We start from the raw sequence: 12,332 nt of genomic DNA, 5'->3' as shown, positions 1-12,332 counted from the left end.
GATACGTAATTTACATTTGTTGATATCACAATAGAGTTGAAAAATAAATACTTTATAAAGGTAAATAATATGTTGTCGCTTCATTTTGTATGTAATGGTAACTGAGTTGCAACTTTTTTTTCAGCGTGGTACTGAGAGAGTGAAGGAGACCATGGATGTTCGACAACTGCAGAGGGATTCTGATCTTCCCTTCGAACTACGAGGAGAATTAGTTTAGAAGTGGTCAGCTCAAACAGATACGCTATGGTCAACAGTAGTCATTGAGTACATAGTTGTACAGCAGATATTGACTACAGTGCTATTTAATTTATTCTTTTTGAATGGTATCTCATAAGTCACCGTGGTAGAGCTGGAATTCTTGTAAATGTTATATAATACAGTATTTCACTTTCAAAGCACTGAGTGGACCTAGAGAAAACTAAACAAGCTGAACAGAAGCAAGGTACAATGGCAGACTGATATGAAAAAAAATAATTTGAAAGCCTCAATAACCTCTATCAAGAATGATACTACTGCTATCCACGGACAGTTTATACACCTGTTTATTTTCTTCTCCCTCTGTGATCTTACTCTATCCACCTCCTCCCTTGACCTCGCTTTCATCTTTCAACTTTACCCTCTTTCTTGGAGCCAAGTCATGCCCCCCCACCCCCAACTCCCGCTTTGTCCTGCAGGGAGACATGAATCAGTCAGTTAGAGATAAAAATGCACTGACACCGCTGTGGTTGGCGGTGAGGCGGAAGCAGTTCAGAGTCATGGTGCCACCCAAGCAGACATCATCCTTTTTGACCCATCCAATGTCAACATTTTCCAACATTTATCCAGATGAGAACCTGACAACAGTAGCCCGTCCCTCCCCTGTCTGAGTTTCAAACCTCATGGTTAGTCTGTGGGAATCCCTACAAATGGGATAGTACTGGGTGGTATTTAGCATGGTTATGTCTTCAGGAGGTAAAGCCATATCTAGGGCCAAACTGTAATCCTGTTTTCTCTGGGATTGAAGTTTAGCTCACAGCATCAGTGAGAGAGAGAAACCATGCAGGGAATTTTTCTCACTGAGGGTGGACAATCAAAGAGAGATAGAGACTGTCAGAGAGGGTAAGACTAAGCGGTGACTGTGGCTACGGCTACAAAAAACTCTCCTCTTTTTCCCCTTTTCAATTTTGTACCAAATTGTAGTTCAAGAAAAAACTGGTCACTTTACTCCACAGCCTATAAAATAATAAAACTTTTATTTATAGAGCACTTTTCAAAATCAAAGTTGCTTTGCACGGGATCAGGATCCTATGTTTCCAGGGTCCTATGAGCATGTGTGTCTCTTGATATAAACTGCCACTGTAAGAGATTGGTACGGGCTAACTTCACAGTTCAAATTGCAGAAGAATTTAAGGGACATGGAAATTTCAAATGGTAAAAATCTGTTCTGCCACGGTGGATATATCGGTCTAAAGTCAAAAAAACTATTTTGCCTGCAAATTTGAGGGCATATGTTTCAAGAATTATAATATCAGTAGGCTGTATAGGCTGTAAGTGGTTGATTTCAACATATTGACTTTTCAAAAGGATATTGAGATGGGGAACATAGGACTCTGGGAGCATATGTTCCTGCTTTGGACAAGACATCTAATTCAAATTATACAAATGGTAAAACCAAGTAGAACAGTCTAAAAGAGTCTACTGCCATGCAGCATCTCTGTGGAGCTGTACTTAAGCACAGCAGTTCCTTGAGCTTCATGCTAGCATCAGCATGCTAACATGCTCTCAGTGGCAATGCTAGCATTGTGATGTTTATCAGATATAAGGTGTAACTGTTTCACCATTTTAGTTTAGCCTGTTAACATGCTAACTGTTGCTAATTAGCACTAAACACCTACAACTGAGGCTTTACATATAGATTACAATATAAGGTGTCTTCCTGTATTATAACAGAGTTTGTGTGATATATGAAATTGTTTAACTTCATCATTTAATGTTTACTCTGCAGAGATCAGAAACCCTGAAGATCTCAATTTTTTTTAGCTTTTTGTTGCCTTGTTTGTGTGCAAATAGTCACTGGGCTGTTATTATATCTGTACACAGAGAAGTTATGCTTGCACCACGTTCCTGTTTCCTGCTTCTGCTTTTCCCACAAGCAATATTTGTCACATAGCAAGATCAGTCTCATAGTACACAATCTCACACATAACGCAGTCAGTACAGATGACACATGTATAGTCCAGTGAGACACATGTAAAGACAGAGGTGTATAATTTTCATTTACTGTATATTCACAGTAATGTGTTGTTACTGTAAATAAAATCATTATATCTATGGAAATATTTACTTACAGTATGTGAGAGGTGAGGTTGTTATTGTCCACACATTTGTCCAATCTACAAAATGATGTTTCCTCAATGGGGCCTGACTGCCTGGAGATAAATCTCAGTGTTTCACTGAGCTGTGTTCCCTCAATTAGGCCTTCTGTTCTCCATTATGAGCTGTCAAGGTATGTTTGTCTCATTACTGAACAATTGTTTAAGTTCCTGTCAAGCTGACTGCTGTGTTCATACCAAAGGCTGTTCATGATGCATCATTTCAGCACAGGAACGAACGGTGCTAAACTGAAGGCTTGACAGCTCAATACTGTACGTCAGCTTCTATTTTTCCTCTCTTGCCTCATGAACATTTTTATATTTTTAATATGATGTGTTCAGAAGAATCTCAAGGGAGCTCAACATGCAGGCTGCACAAGTGCACAATTAAGTCAAAAGAGAAACAAATGACAGACAATAATTACCTCAGCTGTAGATGTGTTTTCACATAGTTTTTACTCCTCCCCTGAATTTTTGTTTGTTTGTTTGTTTAGGAAAAACTAATATGAGACTTAATAACACTCCTAATCACTTTAATAGGTTGTGCTTCCAATGGGGACCAAAGTGAAATTGAACTCAAATGTCTAGAAACCCAGTTATTGTCATTATTCAGATTTTTCAATTTGAACTAAACAGAAATCAAATCAAAAACAACCACAGGTTTTACAAATTAGTACATGATTTTACTGGCAGTTATTATGATTCACTTTGTGGCTGTGCTCTCTTGTTAGTAATGAGGATGTAGTTTTCCCTTCAGTTCAGATGAAATAATACAACTGCATAAGAGTAGTCCATGAAAGATAACTAGAAGTGAAAACACAATTAATTGTTCATTTTGATGAGGGTAGATATGTAGGCAGCAGAGTAACTACCATATATGTAGGGAATGCAGTTGCATAGAGGCTCTTATTAATAATGTAATCTCATATTGTATACGACCAACTTTTTTTGTCGCAGTAGGTATTTATAGTAGTTAGTGAGTTAAGCCTCGTACTTCACGGTGTCTCTGCCTCACACTTGATGTCATTCATATTCAATGACAATGCAATAACATAATACTTTTACATACAAACACTCCATTGCCACATAACTCTTCAGTAAGTTCATCTAAATTAAGTTCAAATAAGAATGAATTTATGGGATTGTATGTTAAAGATGTGCAAGGAGCTGGCAGGTGAAGTGACAGCAACTGGGAAATTAACACGAAATGGAGTACAAACACATAAGTTGTTTCAGAAGCAGCTGAGCAACAAAGTCACCAAAAATATTAATTTTCCTTAAAAAGAAAGACAGGATAGCAGCAAGTACGAGCTGTGAGCAAGAAGAGCCAAAGGGGACACCTGCTGCTAGCAACAGCATCATGACATCCACCGCGGTGATGTGAGGGCGAGTAACATTACGTACCCCCGGACATTCAAAATTCTACAGCCTGAAAGAATGTGCACTGCAACAGAGCAAGAGTTATACGATATTTACAAAATGACATAACCTCGGAATTTCCCATGGAACTCCTGTCATTCTGTGGGTGTTTAACAGACAGCATCTGAAAAGTAAAAACAGCACAAGAACTGTTCATCTGGACACTGTCAAAAGAGAATGCCCATGCCTGCCAGCTGGATTTAAAGCATTTAATGAATGACTTGCTGAACAAAAAGCTCAGGATAGTGCGCCTATATGTAAGTAAAACTTATTTATTATTTGACTTGTAATCAATCCACTCACTTGTGTTTATAATGCCTATGAGCAGACATGAAACATTTTGTCATGTCAATGTCGTACACAGTGATTGATCATCATCTTTTTTCATGTGTGTATCATGGTGCGCTGTCACTAATAGGATCATGTTTTCACATGCTTGAAGGTGCGCTATCATTGGTCATGTGTTAACATGTGCTATGTTGTATCTCTTATAGTGCTCTAACACAGTTTTGGTCATGTAACCGTTTAGGTCAGGAATGCTGTCTGGTTTCATTTAGTTTAGGTGTCAACTGTGCAGTGCATTTTTGCTGCAAGCTTTCACTTCTTTCATTTTCTACTGATGTTATGCTATTTTGATTGTGATGGGAGGGACCCCTGTGACCATCTGACATCGGGGCCACTTGCCATGGAGGCATATTGAAACTAAAGACCACATGGAAAAGTCAAGTCAAAATAAAAATTTACCACAGAAAAGTACATTTGTTTATAGAGCCCAATGTCCTAGAGAGATCGCAAGCAAAACAACAGGAAGTTAAGTCACTTATTAAAGCACTGCACACTTAAAAAACACATTTGTCTTTATTTAAGATCGCATAGGTTTTTTTATTAAACAATGTTCAAATCCAGAAATACATTAAGTCTTTAGTTTATATAACAAAAGAATACAAATACATTTTAAAAATGTTTACATTCATAAATCACTTTATATATTGTGACCACTATTTACGTAGACAGGTTTCTGCTTTTGAAAGACCCCAATATATGTACCTACAGTATGTCAGAAATGTATTTTCAAATGTCTACACATATATGTAAACCTACATTCATACACAAAATAAATATTGTCTGATGTGGAAAAATAAAATGCAGAACTAAATCCTGTAGTCAGGTAAACAATAAAAACAACAAACAAATTGATAAGGACGCAAATTACATTTATAAACAAATGTATGCTCCTATAATAATATTTGTGTACATACAGATTGTGATTGGTGACTTATCACTGGGGTACATATCATAATATGGATGGCTGGAGGCATAAGATGTTATTATACCAAGGAGGGTCACAATGCATACTGTATTAAAGATGCTTATTATAAAGTGTTAACTTTTCTTTAGCGAAACCATAGAAATGTGACAGAGGACAAGCAGATCCAAAAGCCTCCCCAGCACTCTGGACAAAGACTGTCCTCTGCTAGTGTGGATGAATTGCAGGCTTTGTCTGCTGAAACAGTCTAGGTTTGTGCTGTTCATTTCGGTAATGCTGTTGGGCCACAATCACTCACACCAATCCTGCAGCCTTATAGCAATAGTTGGAAAATCTGAAGAAAAAAAAAACAGGGATTTAACAGGTTGGAAATGTTACCGCTTAATTGCAATTCATTAATAACGGATCATTTTCTGTGGTCATATGTAGTTAGCTGTCCGTATAGACTTTTTATAAATAATATACAATAGAGTTAGAGTTCTTGGTAGTTTTTAAATGTGCTCAAGAAACAGAATTGCTTCTTTAGATGCTTGCTGAAAAGGTTGGTATTTGATTGGTAATTAATAATTAAGTATTTTAAGTAATATATAATATATAGCACCAAACAGTCACACATATTTCAGAGCACCCTCTCAGAGTGCTCAGGGGAGGATTTTAATAACATTCTTCACCAATAAAAGAAAGCCATGTGATTAAAATTTCCACCTATATGTACTGTAAATATATAAACAGGGTCATTCATTTCTTGTTTGTGAGACAGCAACCTGGGCGTGTGACAGACAGATTGTATAAACATGGAGGAAGACACTAGCTAGGATGACAGAGGCAAACACACAGGTACAATAATAGACAATATGCTGTAGGGAATACAGAAGTACAGCAGCAAGACAAGCCACATGCTGAGAGGTGGCTGCAGACAGCGATAATAGCAGAGTGAGCAAGAGTGAAAAACTGGAAGCAAAAGAACAAGAAGGCGGAGGCCATGTCATGAGTAAGAGTGGGTGAGCGAGAGGCTAAAAGACTGAAACAGAGTTCAGACAATTGGATGAGGAAGTAGTGATGGTGAGCACATGGGTGTGGTTGCAGTTACCCCATCAGCCTTTCAGGAGTGACATACAGAGGAAAGCATCGTGAATGATAAATTGAGACTGTGGATAAATCTCTGGACCTGGGCACCTCACAGGATGGATACTAAGGTAAGCATAATAGCCTGGATAGATGACTAAATATCAGAGCGTTGAGGGGCGTTTTGGTGAAGCGGACTAAAAGGAGACTGATGGAGGATGACAGACAAATGAATGAACAGACAGACGAAGAGTGAGTAAGAATGCTAGATGTGACAAACAGGGAGGCAGGTCAGACCAGGGGAAGGGAAAGACGCCTGTACAGCCCAGGGGAAACAAGCCTCATCTTGACATATGCTCTGGAATGAAATGAAGATTGGCACGACCTGCTAATCTGAGCTGTCACAGCTCATGATGGCCACGGACACTCACCTGCCACTCTGTTCTGAGCCCAGAGGATGAGCTGCCACCAGGATAGGTCAAAGATTGCGATTCATTTTCTGCTGGGGGTGGATTTGAATCACGGGCCCACCTGTCACTACTTGCCTCGGTTGTACCTGCTTGGCAGTTGTTGTTCTCTGCATTGCTATAAAATACCGGACATGCTTGTCTATAGTGTTTCGTTTCAAGCTAGGGGTAATATGTTGTGAGGGGAGGAAAGAGCATGTTTTTCCACTGATTCACTGATCCTGCTCACCAGTAAAGGATTTCCATTATGTTAAAAAGAGTTGTTTTGACACATCCCCAATGCCATTTTTTAATTGGTGACAGTAGCAAACTTAAGAAATGTGATGAAGTTTGATCAATTGTGCCACAAAGTTGAACACAGATGTGTGGGAGGATTGCATACAGTAGACGATGTGCGGCCTCGATCACTCATTTTTGACAAAAACAATTGTGGTTATGTTGTGTGTATCTTAAAAAGTTTGACATTCAAAGTAAGAGTTTTCTGTCACGATGTGTGAGTAGTGTGGGTGATGTTGCGTGTGTGCTACAGGAGGAAGGAGAAGCGGCCATGTGGTACCAAACCTCAATGAGTAAAACTTCCTGTCTGTTATATTTGTGCTGTACACAGTGTTCCAGAGTGGATGCACTCTTGCTTCAATCAACTAAGCAGATCCTCTAAATCTAACCATTTAGCGTATGTTCAGAAGGTACTCATGCTCTGGTTTAACAATTGTAACATCATAACCATTGGCTAAATGAACAGTGTTTTTCCGTGTGCTAATGAGCATACGTGTTGTCTCAATGCTGTGTATCAGCTCCAATCCTCTGCAACAGATGCACTAGAATGTCTGCATTTATATGATCAGTCTACATTTATGGAGTCACCTGTGATGTCTGAGGGACTCTGGATTACTTTGCATATCTTTGATAAAGTAGTTGAGGTCATTTCAATCTTATAACCGGAGTAACTGCACAAGTTGAAATGCAACCTAATTGAGACTTTCTGCATCATTGTTTCACCTCCTGCCCCCATATGTTGTTTTTCTTTCAGATTTATTTGGTTTCCTTGACCTTTCTCGTGCTTGTCACATTAAAAGGTGAGTGCTGGAATTTAATCGGCCCACTGAGAACTTACATGTGAATGGGATTTAAAGCAAGCATATGTAATTGTATTTTTGCTGAACTGCCACTTTGTCCAGGACAGGATAATGGAATGCTAAAATGTAAATGCTAAAATGTAGTTTTATGTATTACAGGTAGTGAAGAGTCATAAAGTCAGCAAACTTACTCACTGATGTTACACAGCAATATCCATCTGAAGTTTGCTAACATTAGCCACCAAAAGCTACTGATCATCCCAGACCAAGTGAGACTGTGGCAGCAAACTCCAGAGTATTGAAATAAGCAAGGGTGTGTGTTCAACATATAATATGTAAGAGGAACAATGTGTTATTTCTTCTTTCAAAAGTATTGTGTTCTTTAAGCTGCAGTTTAGGAATTAGCAACTTAAAGATGGGGTATGCAATTCTGGAGAAAACCAATAACCCGAAAAATACCATGATACAGAGCGAAGAACAACACAGCAAGTAATGTAACTAACGTTAACTAAGTTGTGGTTTAGCAAACTGTTGCCACACTAGCTGCTGCAAAGCTAACATACAGAGAGATGGTCCCAGAGCCAGCACAGACAGTAATACAACTCTTCTGCTACTATAGCTAACATCACAACAGCAGCATATCTTGGCAATCTAGAAAGTAAGATGAATATCCGTGGGCAAGTAATATAATGTTAACTGACAGACAAATCATGTCTGGAATAGTGTTGTGTGGCTTGGTCCGAGCCACTTTGTTTGTTTCCCATTTACAGTGTACAAATACCAGATTTTATTTCAGCGCACACAGAATGGACAGCTAGTGAGGAGATATTCACTGAACTTGACCCAAAAAAGTGCATTCAATTAGAATTGCGGAGGTACACCAGCTTTTGTATGCCACCTCCATTAAACTGGGCAACAGATTAAAAAAGAATCATCAAAATTGATTCAGCAAAGGTCAGGATATTTGCTTTTTGATCTACAAGAAGACCTGCTGAAACCCATACCTGCCAGGTAAATTCCCATGTGCATGACATCATCAGGGTTAGAAGGCTCCAGAAGACATCATACCAACAGTTTCACAGGCTCATTATGAGAAAACTGATCCTCGCAGGTGGAGTTCCCCTTTAAATGCTGAAGAATTTACATAAAGGCTTGTCAGAAATATTTAAAAGTAAGATAAAATTATATTTATGGGTATGATTAAGTAACATCTTCTGAGAATACTGAGCATACATTATGATGTGTGTCCTTTGGTCATCTCTCACTTAGCAGCCATATATTTCAGTGAAGAATGAAAGTCCAACTTTATCTTATTACAGATAAGGGATAAATTCACATTAAACATATTAAAACTCAAGCTATGAACACGTTACTATAATACAAAAGGTTTACTGCGAACAAAATTAAGGTTTACATCCACACACAATATATCTGACACACCACAAATTAGCGTCATTTATAAATCATTACACCGTTAGTCATGTCCCATCATATGGGTTCATTAAAGTAGTCGGAATCACAGCATTAGCCCAAGAAAGTAGAGGTTTTGTAGAGCTGCGGCACTGATTGGAAGGTGCTGAGTGAGTAAACAGACAACGGCCTCACTGTCCTGCAGGCTCACACAACAATCCAGCTTTGTTGTATCCAGAGGTTTTATAAGAGCTACTTCTTTGTAACTGCCCTGCACTGTCCCACTCACAGGACTGTTACTATGACATACTCTGAATGCATCTGCAGGCCTCTCTCCGCTAAATGGCCAGGCACATTCTCAAGTCTGGCCTCTGCCAGGAATACATCACAGCATTGTTTGAGAGAGTCACAGGGATAAACATACCGTTCTTTGTTCTTTCTGTAAAGTGTCCTGTATCGAGGCCTTGCAATGAGGGTTCTTTGACTTGTGTTTTTGATGATTAAAATGTGGCTTTCCCCTCTTCCTCTGCAGTGTCAACGGCTCAGGTACCCACCACCACAGATCAAATGGACTCAACAGCAACACCCACTGGTACTATCTATCTATCTATCTATCTATCTATCTATCTATCTATCTATCTATCTATCTATCTATCTATCTATCTATCTATCTATCTATCTATCTATCTATCTATCCAGTTTCATCTAATTGTGTTGCTTCCTTGGTGTAACAGAAAGAGTGAGAGGCACCAGAGTTGCTGACTCCTCCCCGAAAACTTCCCCTGCTAAGCAAACCACAAGCCAGCACATAAACACCACCAACCCAGTCAATGGCAACACCACATCAGAAATTAAGACTTCAACAGGTATTCTTGTGTGTGTAGTTACAGCTGTACATAATCAAAATGTTTACATAACTTAAAGTTTACCTGATGCAAATTTTTATGTTTCCATCCCTCTAGCTCCCAGTGACGTAGACACAACAAAACCACAAACAAAGCTCACATCCTTTCCAGGTAATAGTCTTCACCATCTCCCTCACGTTTGAACACCCAGCTGGTGGAGCCATTGAGTCTGGCTGGTGGATAGCACTCCAGTAGGCTTTAACATGATCACACCAACAGAAAAGATTTACAGTAAGCAAACTCATCTAGAATGCAGAAAGCTTTGAAAATAATTATGAGGTAATTAGAAAATCTATTTCTGCTTCATTTTATAGCACCGGGGAAGGAGAACTAGAATGAGAGCAACAGAGTGCTCAAATGCTTTAAAAAGTGATAGCTTAAACTTCCTCTGAGAGTCATTCCGCTGCAAAGTTCAGAAATTCAATTAAAAATGGAACACATAGTGGTTAAACACATAGTAGGAATGCCCCTGGAATTTTATGAGAAGGTGTTATGTATGGACTCGTATGGCAAAGATATTGAGTCAATATGTCCCAGAATAAAATATGTTCCAATATATGAAATCATGCATATATTTATAAATATTAAATAAAGTAATCCAGAAAAACTAATGTTTTACTATGTGTTTTTTCCACATCCACAGCGACATCCTCCTCATCCAGAAGTGAGAAAACCACCAAAAAAGGGGCCGATGCCTGGGGTAACTAAAAATTTCACTACTCCGTAGTTACCTTAAATGCCACAGGCATCGCAATTTTATTATATCTCGTGGCAGACTGACAGTATCACAATTCTCTGTCTTCCAAACAAAACCCATGGCAGACTGGTAGAATAGAGCACCTCACTTTCTTCCTTGCCAAGAGATTAATGCTTGATTGTACCTTATGCAAGAAGAGATAAGATATTTGTGTCCTCATGCTGTGCTGACTTACCACAGTTTGGGTTTGATACACCATCAACAGCATGTCAGCGGGGCCAGAAGATCTGTCATGCTATCTCTGACTGTTGTTCCCTGGTGATCCTCTCTTTTTTTCTTCCTGTAGAGGCTTCCTGTGTTCAACAGTCAAACTTAATTCAGTACTTCTTTCTACTTTTACTTCTTATAGATCCGAAGTGGGACAAAGACTTCAGCTATGGTAAGAAGCTACATGTGACTGTGCTTTTTGTGTGTTATTACCTGTTGGGTCTATGGTTGAGTGTTTGATTTTTGTTTTATATGTCCAGATTATGAGTCCCTGCGCAGGGCTGGATTGTCCATAGCGGCATTTCTTTTCGTCCTGGGCATCCTGGTCATTAGCTGTAAGTATGACTCTGAAAGCCAATTGTCTTTCTTGTAAATGTAAATATATTTGACTGTCCTTCTCAATCTTTTGCTTAACTCTAACTACAGGTGGCAAGGTCTGTCGCCTGCCCAAGTGTCACAAGAGATCAACTAAGTAAGTACTTAATAAGTTTTTGCAGGTGCACGATTAGCACAACTGCTGAATAATTCAAGAGAATGAAAGCTGACAGACAAAAGTTATGTTTAACTAAATTACAGTCCATGTAAGGTCTATGTCCATGAAAGGTAGCAGTGTTTATATTATGCTGCAGTTGAATGAGTCAAGTAATTAATCACAGGCTACTAGATGATACATGGCAAACAATCAGACATATAATAGCTTACCCGAATGCTGACTTAAATCTCTGTGATGATTAATAGATCAAAAAGATTATGATGAACCTATTTGTTGGGCGAAGCCATACCAGACCAACTGTAACAACTGCAAACCACATTGTTTATTTTCCTTACTGTGGTATGTGTCTATAATAAATATAATTAGTTGCTTAAATAGTGTTTGATTCTTTAAATATTCCATGTGTTTATTTTCCAGGTCATATCGAGTGGTCCAGGGATAAGGAGAGAGTGTACGCTGATGAAGTACAGAGCTGCAAGAAACCAACCTGGAGTACACCAAGAGAAAAACACTCAGCCAACACCTGGCAACATGTGTGTGCATGTGGATTGACTGTATGCTGCTTTGTAACAGTTTCAAACCATGAATCATGCAGACAAGTGTGAAACAAAAGTGGAACCATCACCCGCTTAATCTTTGTCAAATGTATTTTCTATAGTTGGCACTAAAAAAAGTAAAGTGATTATTTATCTTGGAAAATAATGAATTAAAAAAGATATGATTCAAATTTTAATCAGCAGGCTTGTTTCTGATGACCTTTGTATCTTATAACTGATAACACAGACAGTGTCTCATAGTCAGCATCATTATTAAAGGTTCTGACGAATAACCCCATAAAAGCTCATATTTGACAATCCAAAACACTTATATAATTTGTCAGGATCTAAAAATGAAGCTGGGTCACTTCATCCACGC

The 12,332-nt window shown here is 38.7% G+C and overlaps 2 protein-coding genes and 1 long non-coding RNA gene across 5 annotated transcripts in view; 2 read left to right on the top strand and 1 right to left on the bottom strand.

Annotated features, from left to right (window-relative positions):
- The window catches only part of nphs1 (NPHS1 adhesion molecule, nephrin), a 40,908-nt gene extending 38,637 nt beyond the window's left edge, over positions 1-2,271 (top strand). The window contains exon 30 of the mRNA XM_046045297.1: positions 125-2,271. Within this exon, the coding sequence (XP_045901253.1) occupies positions 125-217 (93 nt within the window). The 3' untranslated portion in view covers positions 218-2,271. The remainder of the gene's footprint in view (positions 1-124) is intronic.
- Positions 2,272-4,679: 2,408 nt separating this feature from the next.
- On the bottom strand, positions 4,680-9,774 carry LOC123968213. Its single transcript, XR_006824410.1, has 3 exons — positions 9,480-9,774; positions 8,650-8,776; positions 4,680-5,371 (listed from the first exon to the last, which is right to left on the bottom strand). It is a non-coding gene; the product is annotated as an uncharacterized LOC123968213 (long non-coding RNA).
- On the top strand, positions 6,081-12,150 carry fxyd5 (FXYD domain containing ion transport regulator 5). Of its 3 annotated transcripts, none has more exons than XM_046044810.1 (10): positions 6,081-6,233; positions 7,600-7,645; positions 9,588-9,647; positions 9,790-9,921; positions 10,018-10,071; positions 10,604-10,660; positions 11,004-11,096; positions 11,185-11,259; positions 11,351-11,396; positions 11,835-12,150. In XM_046044810.1, the coding sequence occupies exons 1-10, from the start codon at positions 6,222-6,224 to the stop codon at positions 11,857-11,859; spliced, it is 600 nt and encodes a 199-aa protein (XP_045900766.1). In that variant the 5' UTR covers positions 6,081-6,221; the 3' UTR covers positions 11,860-12,150. The 3 variants fall into 3 exon arrangements, with proteins under 3 accessions (XP_045900766.1, XP_045900767.1, XP_045900768.1); XM_046044811.1 differs by having other exon boundaries at positions 6,083-6,233; positions 11,067-11,096; XM_046044812.1 differs by lacking the exons at positions 6,081-6,233; positions 7,600-7,645 and adding an exon at positions 7,865-7,958.
- Positions 12,151-12,332: the final 182 nt, after the last annotated feature.

The sequence above is a fragment of the Micropterus dolomieu genome, linkage group LG03 (assembly GCF_021292245.1).
Source record: "Micropterus dolomieu isolate WLL.071019.BEF.003 ecotype Adirondacks linkage group LG03, ASM2129224v1, whole genome shotgun sequence".
Classification (NCBI taxonomy): Eukaryota; Metazoa; Chordata; class Actinopteri; order Centrarchiformes; family Centrarchidae; genus Micropterus; species Micropterus dolomieu.
This window is presented reverse-complemented; position numbering and strand designations above follow the sequence as displayed.

Bases quoted from the DNA above. Each gene is read 5' to 3' on its own strand.
- fxyd5 (XM_046044810.1), top strand. The intron at 7,646-9,587 runs GTGAGTGCTGGA...CTTCCTCTGCAG, and splicing joins CGTGCTTGTCACATTAAAAG to TGTCAACGGCTCAGGTACCC. The intron at 9,648-9,789 runs GTACTATCTATC...TTGGTGTAACAG, and splicing joins CTCAACAGCAACACCCACTG to AAAGAGTGAGAGGCACCAGA.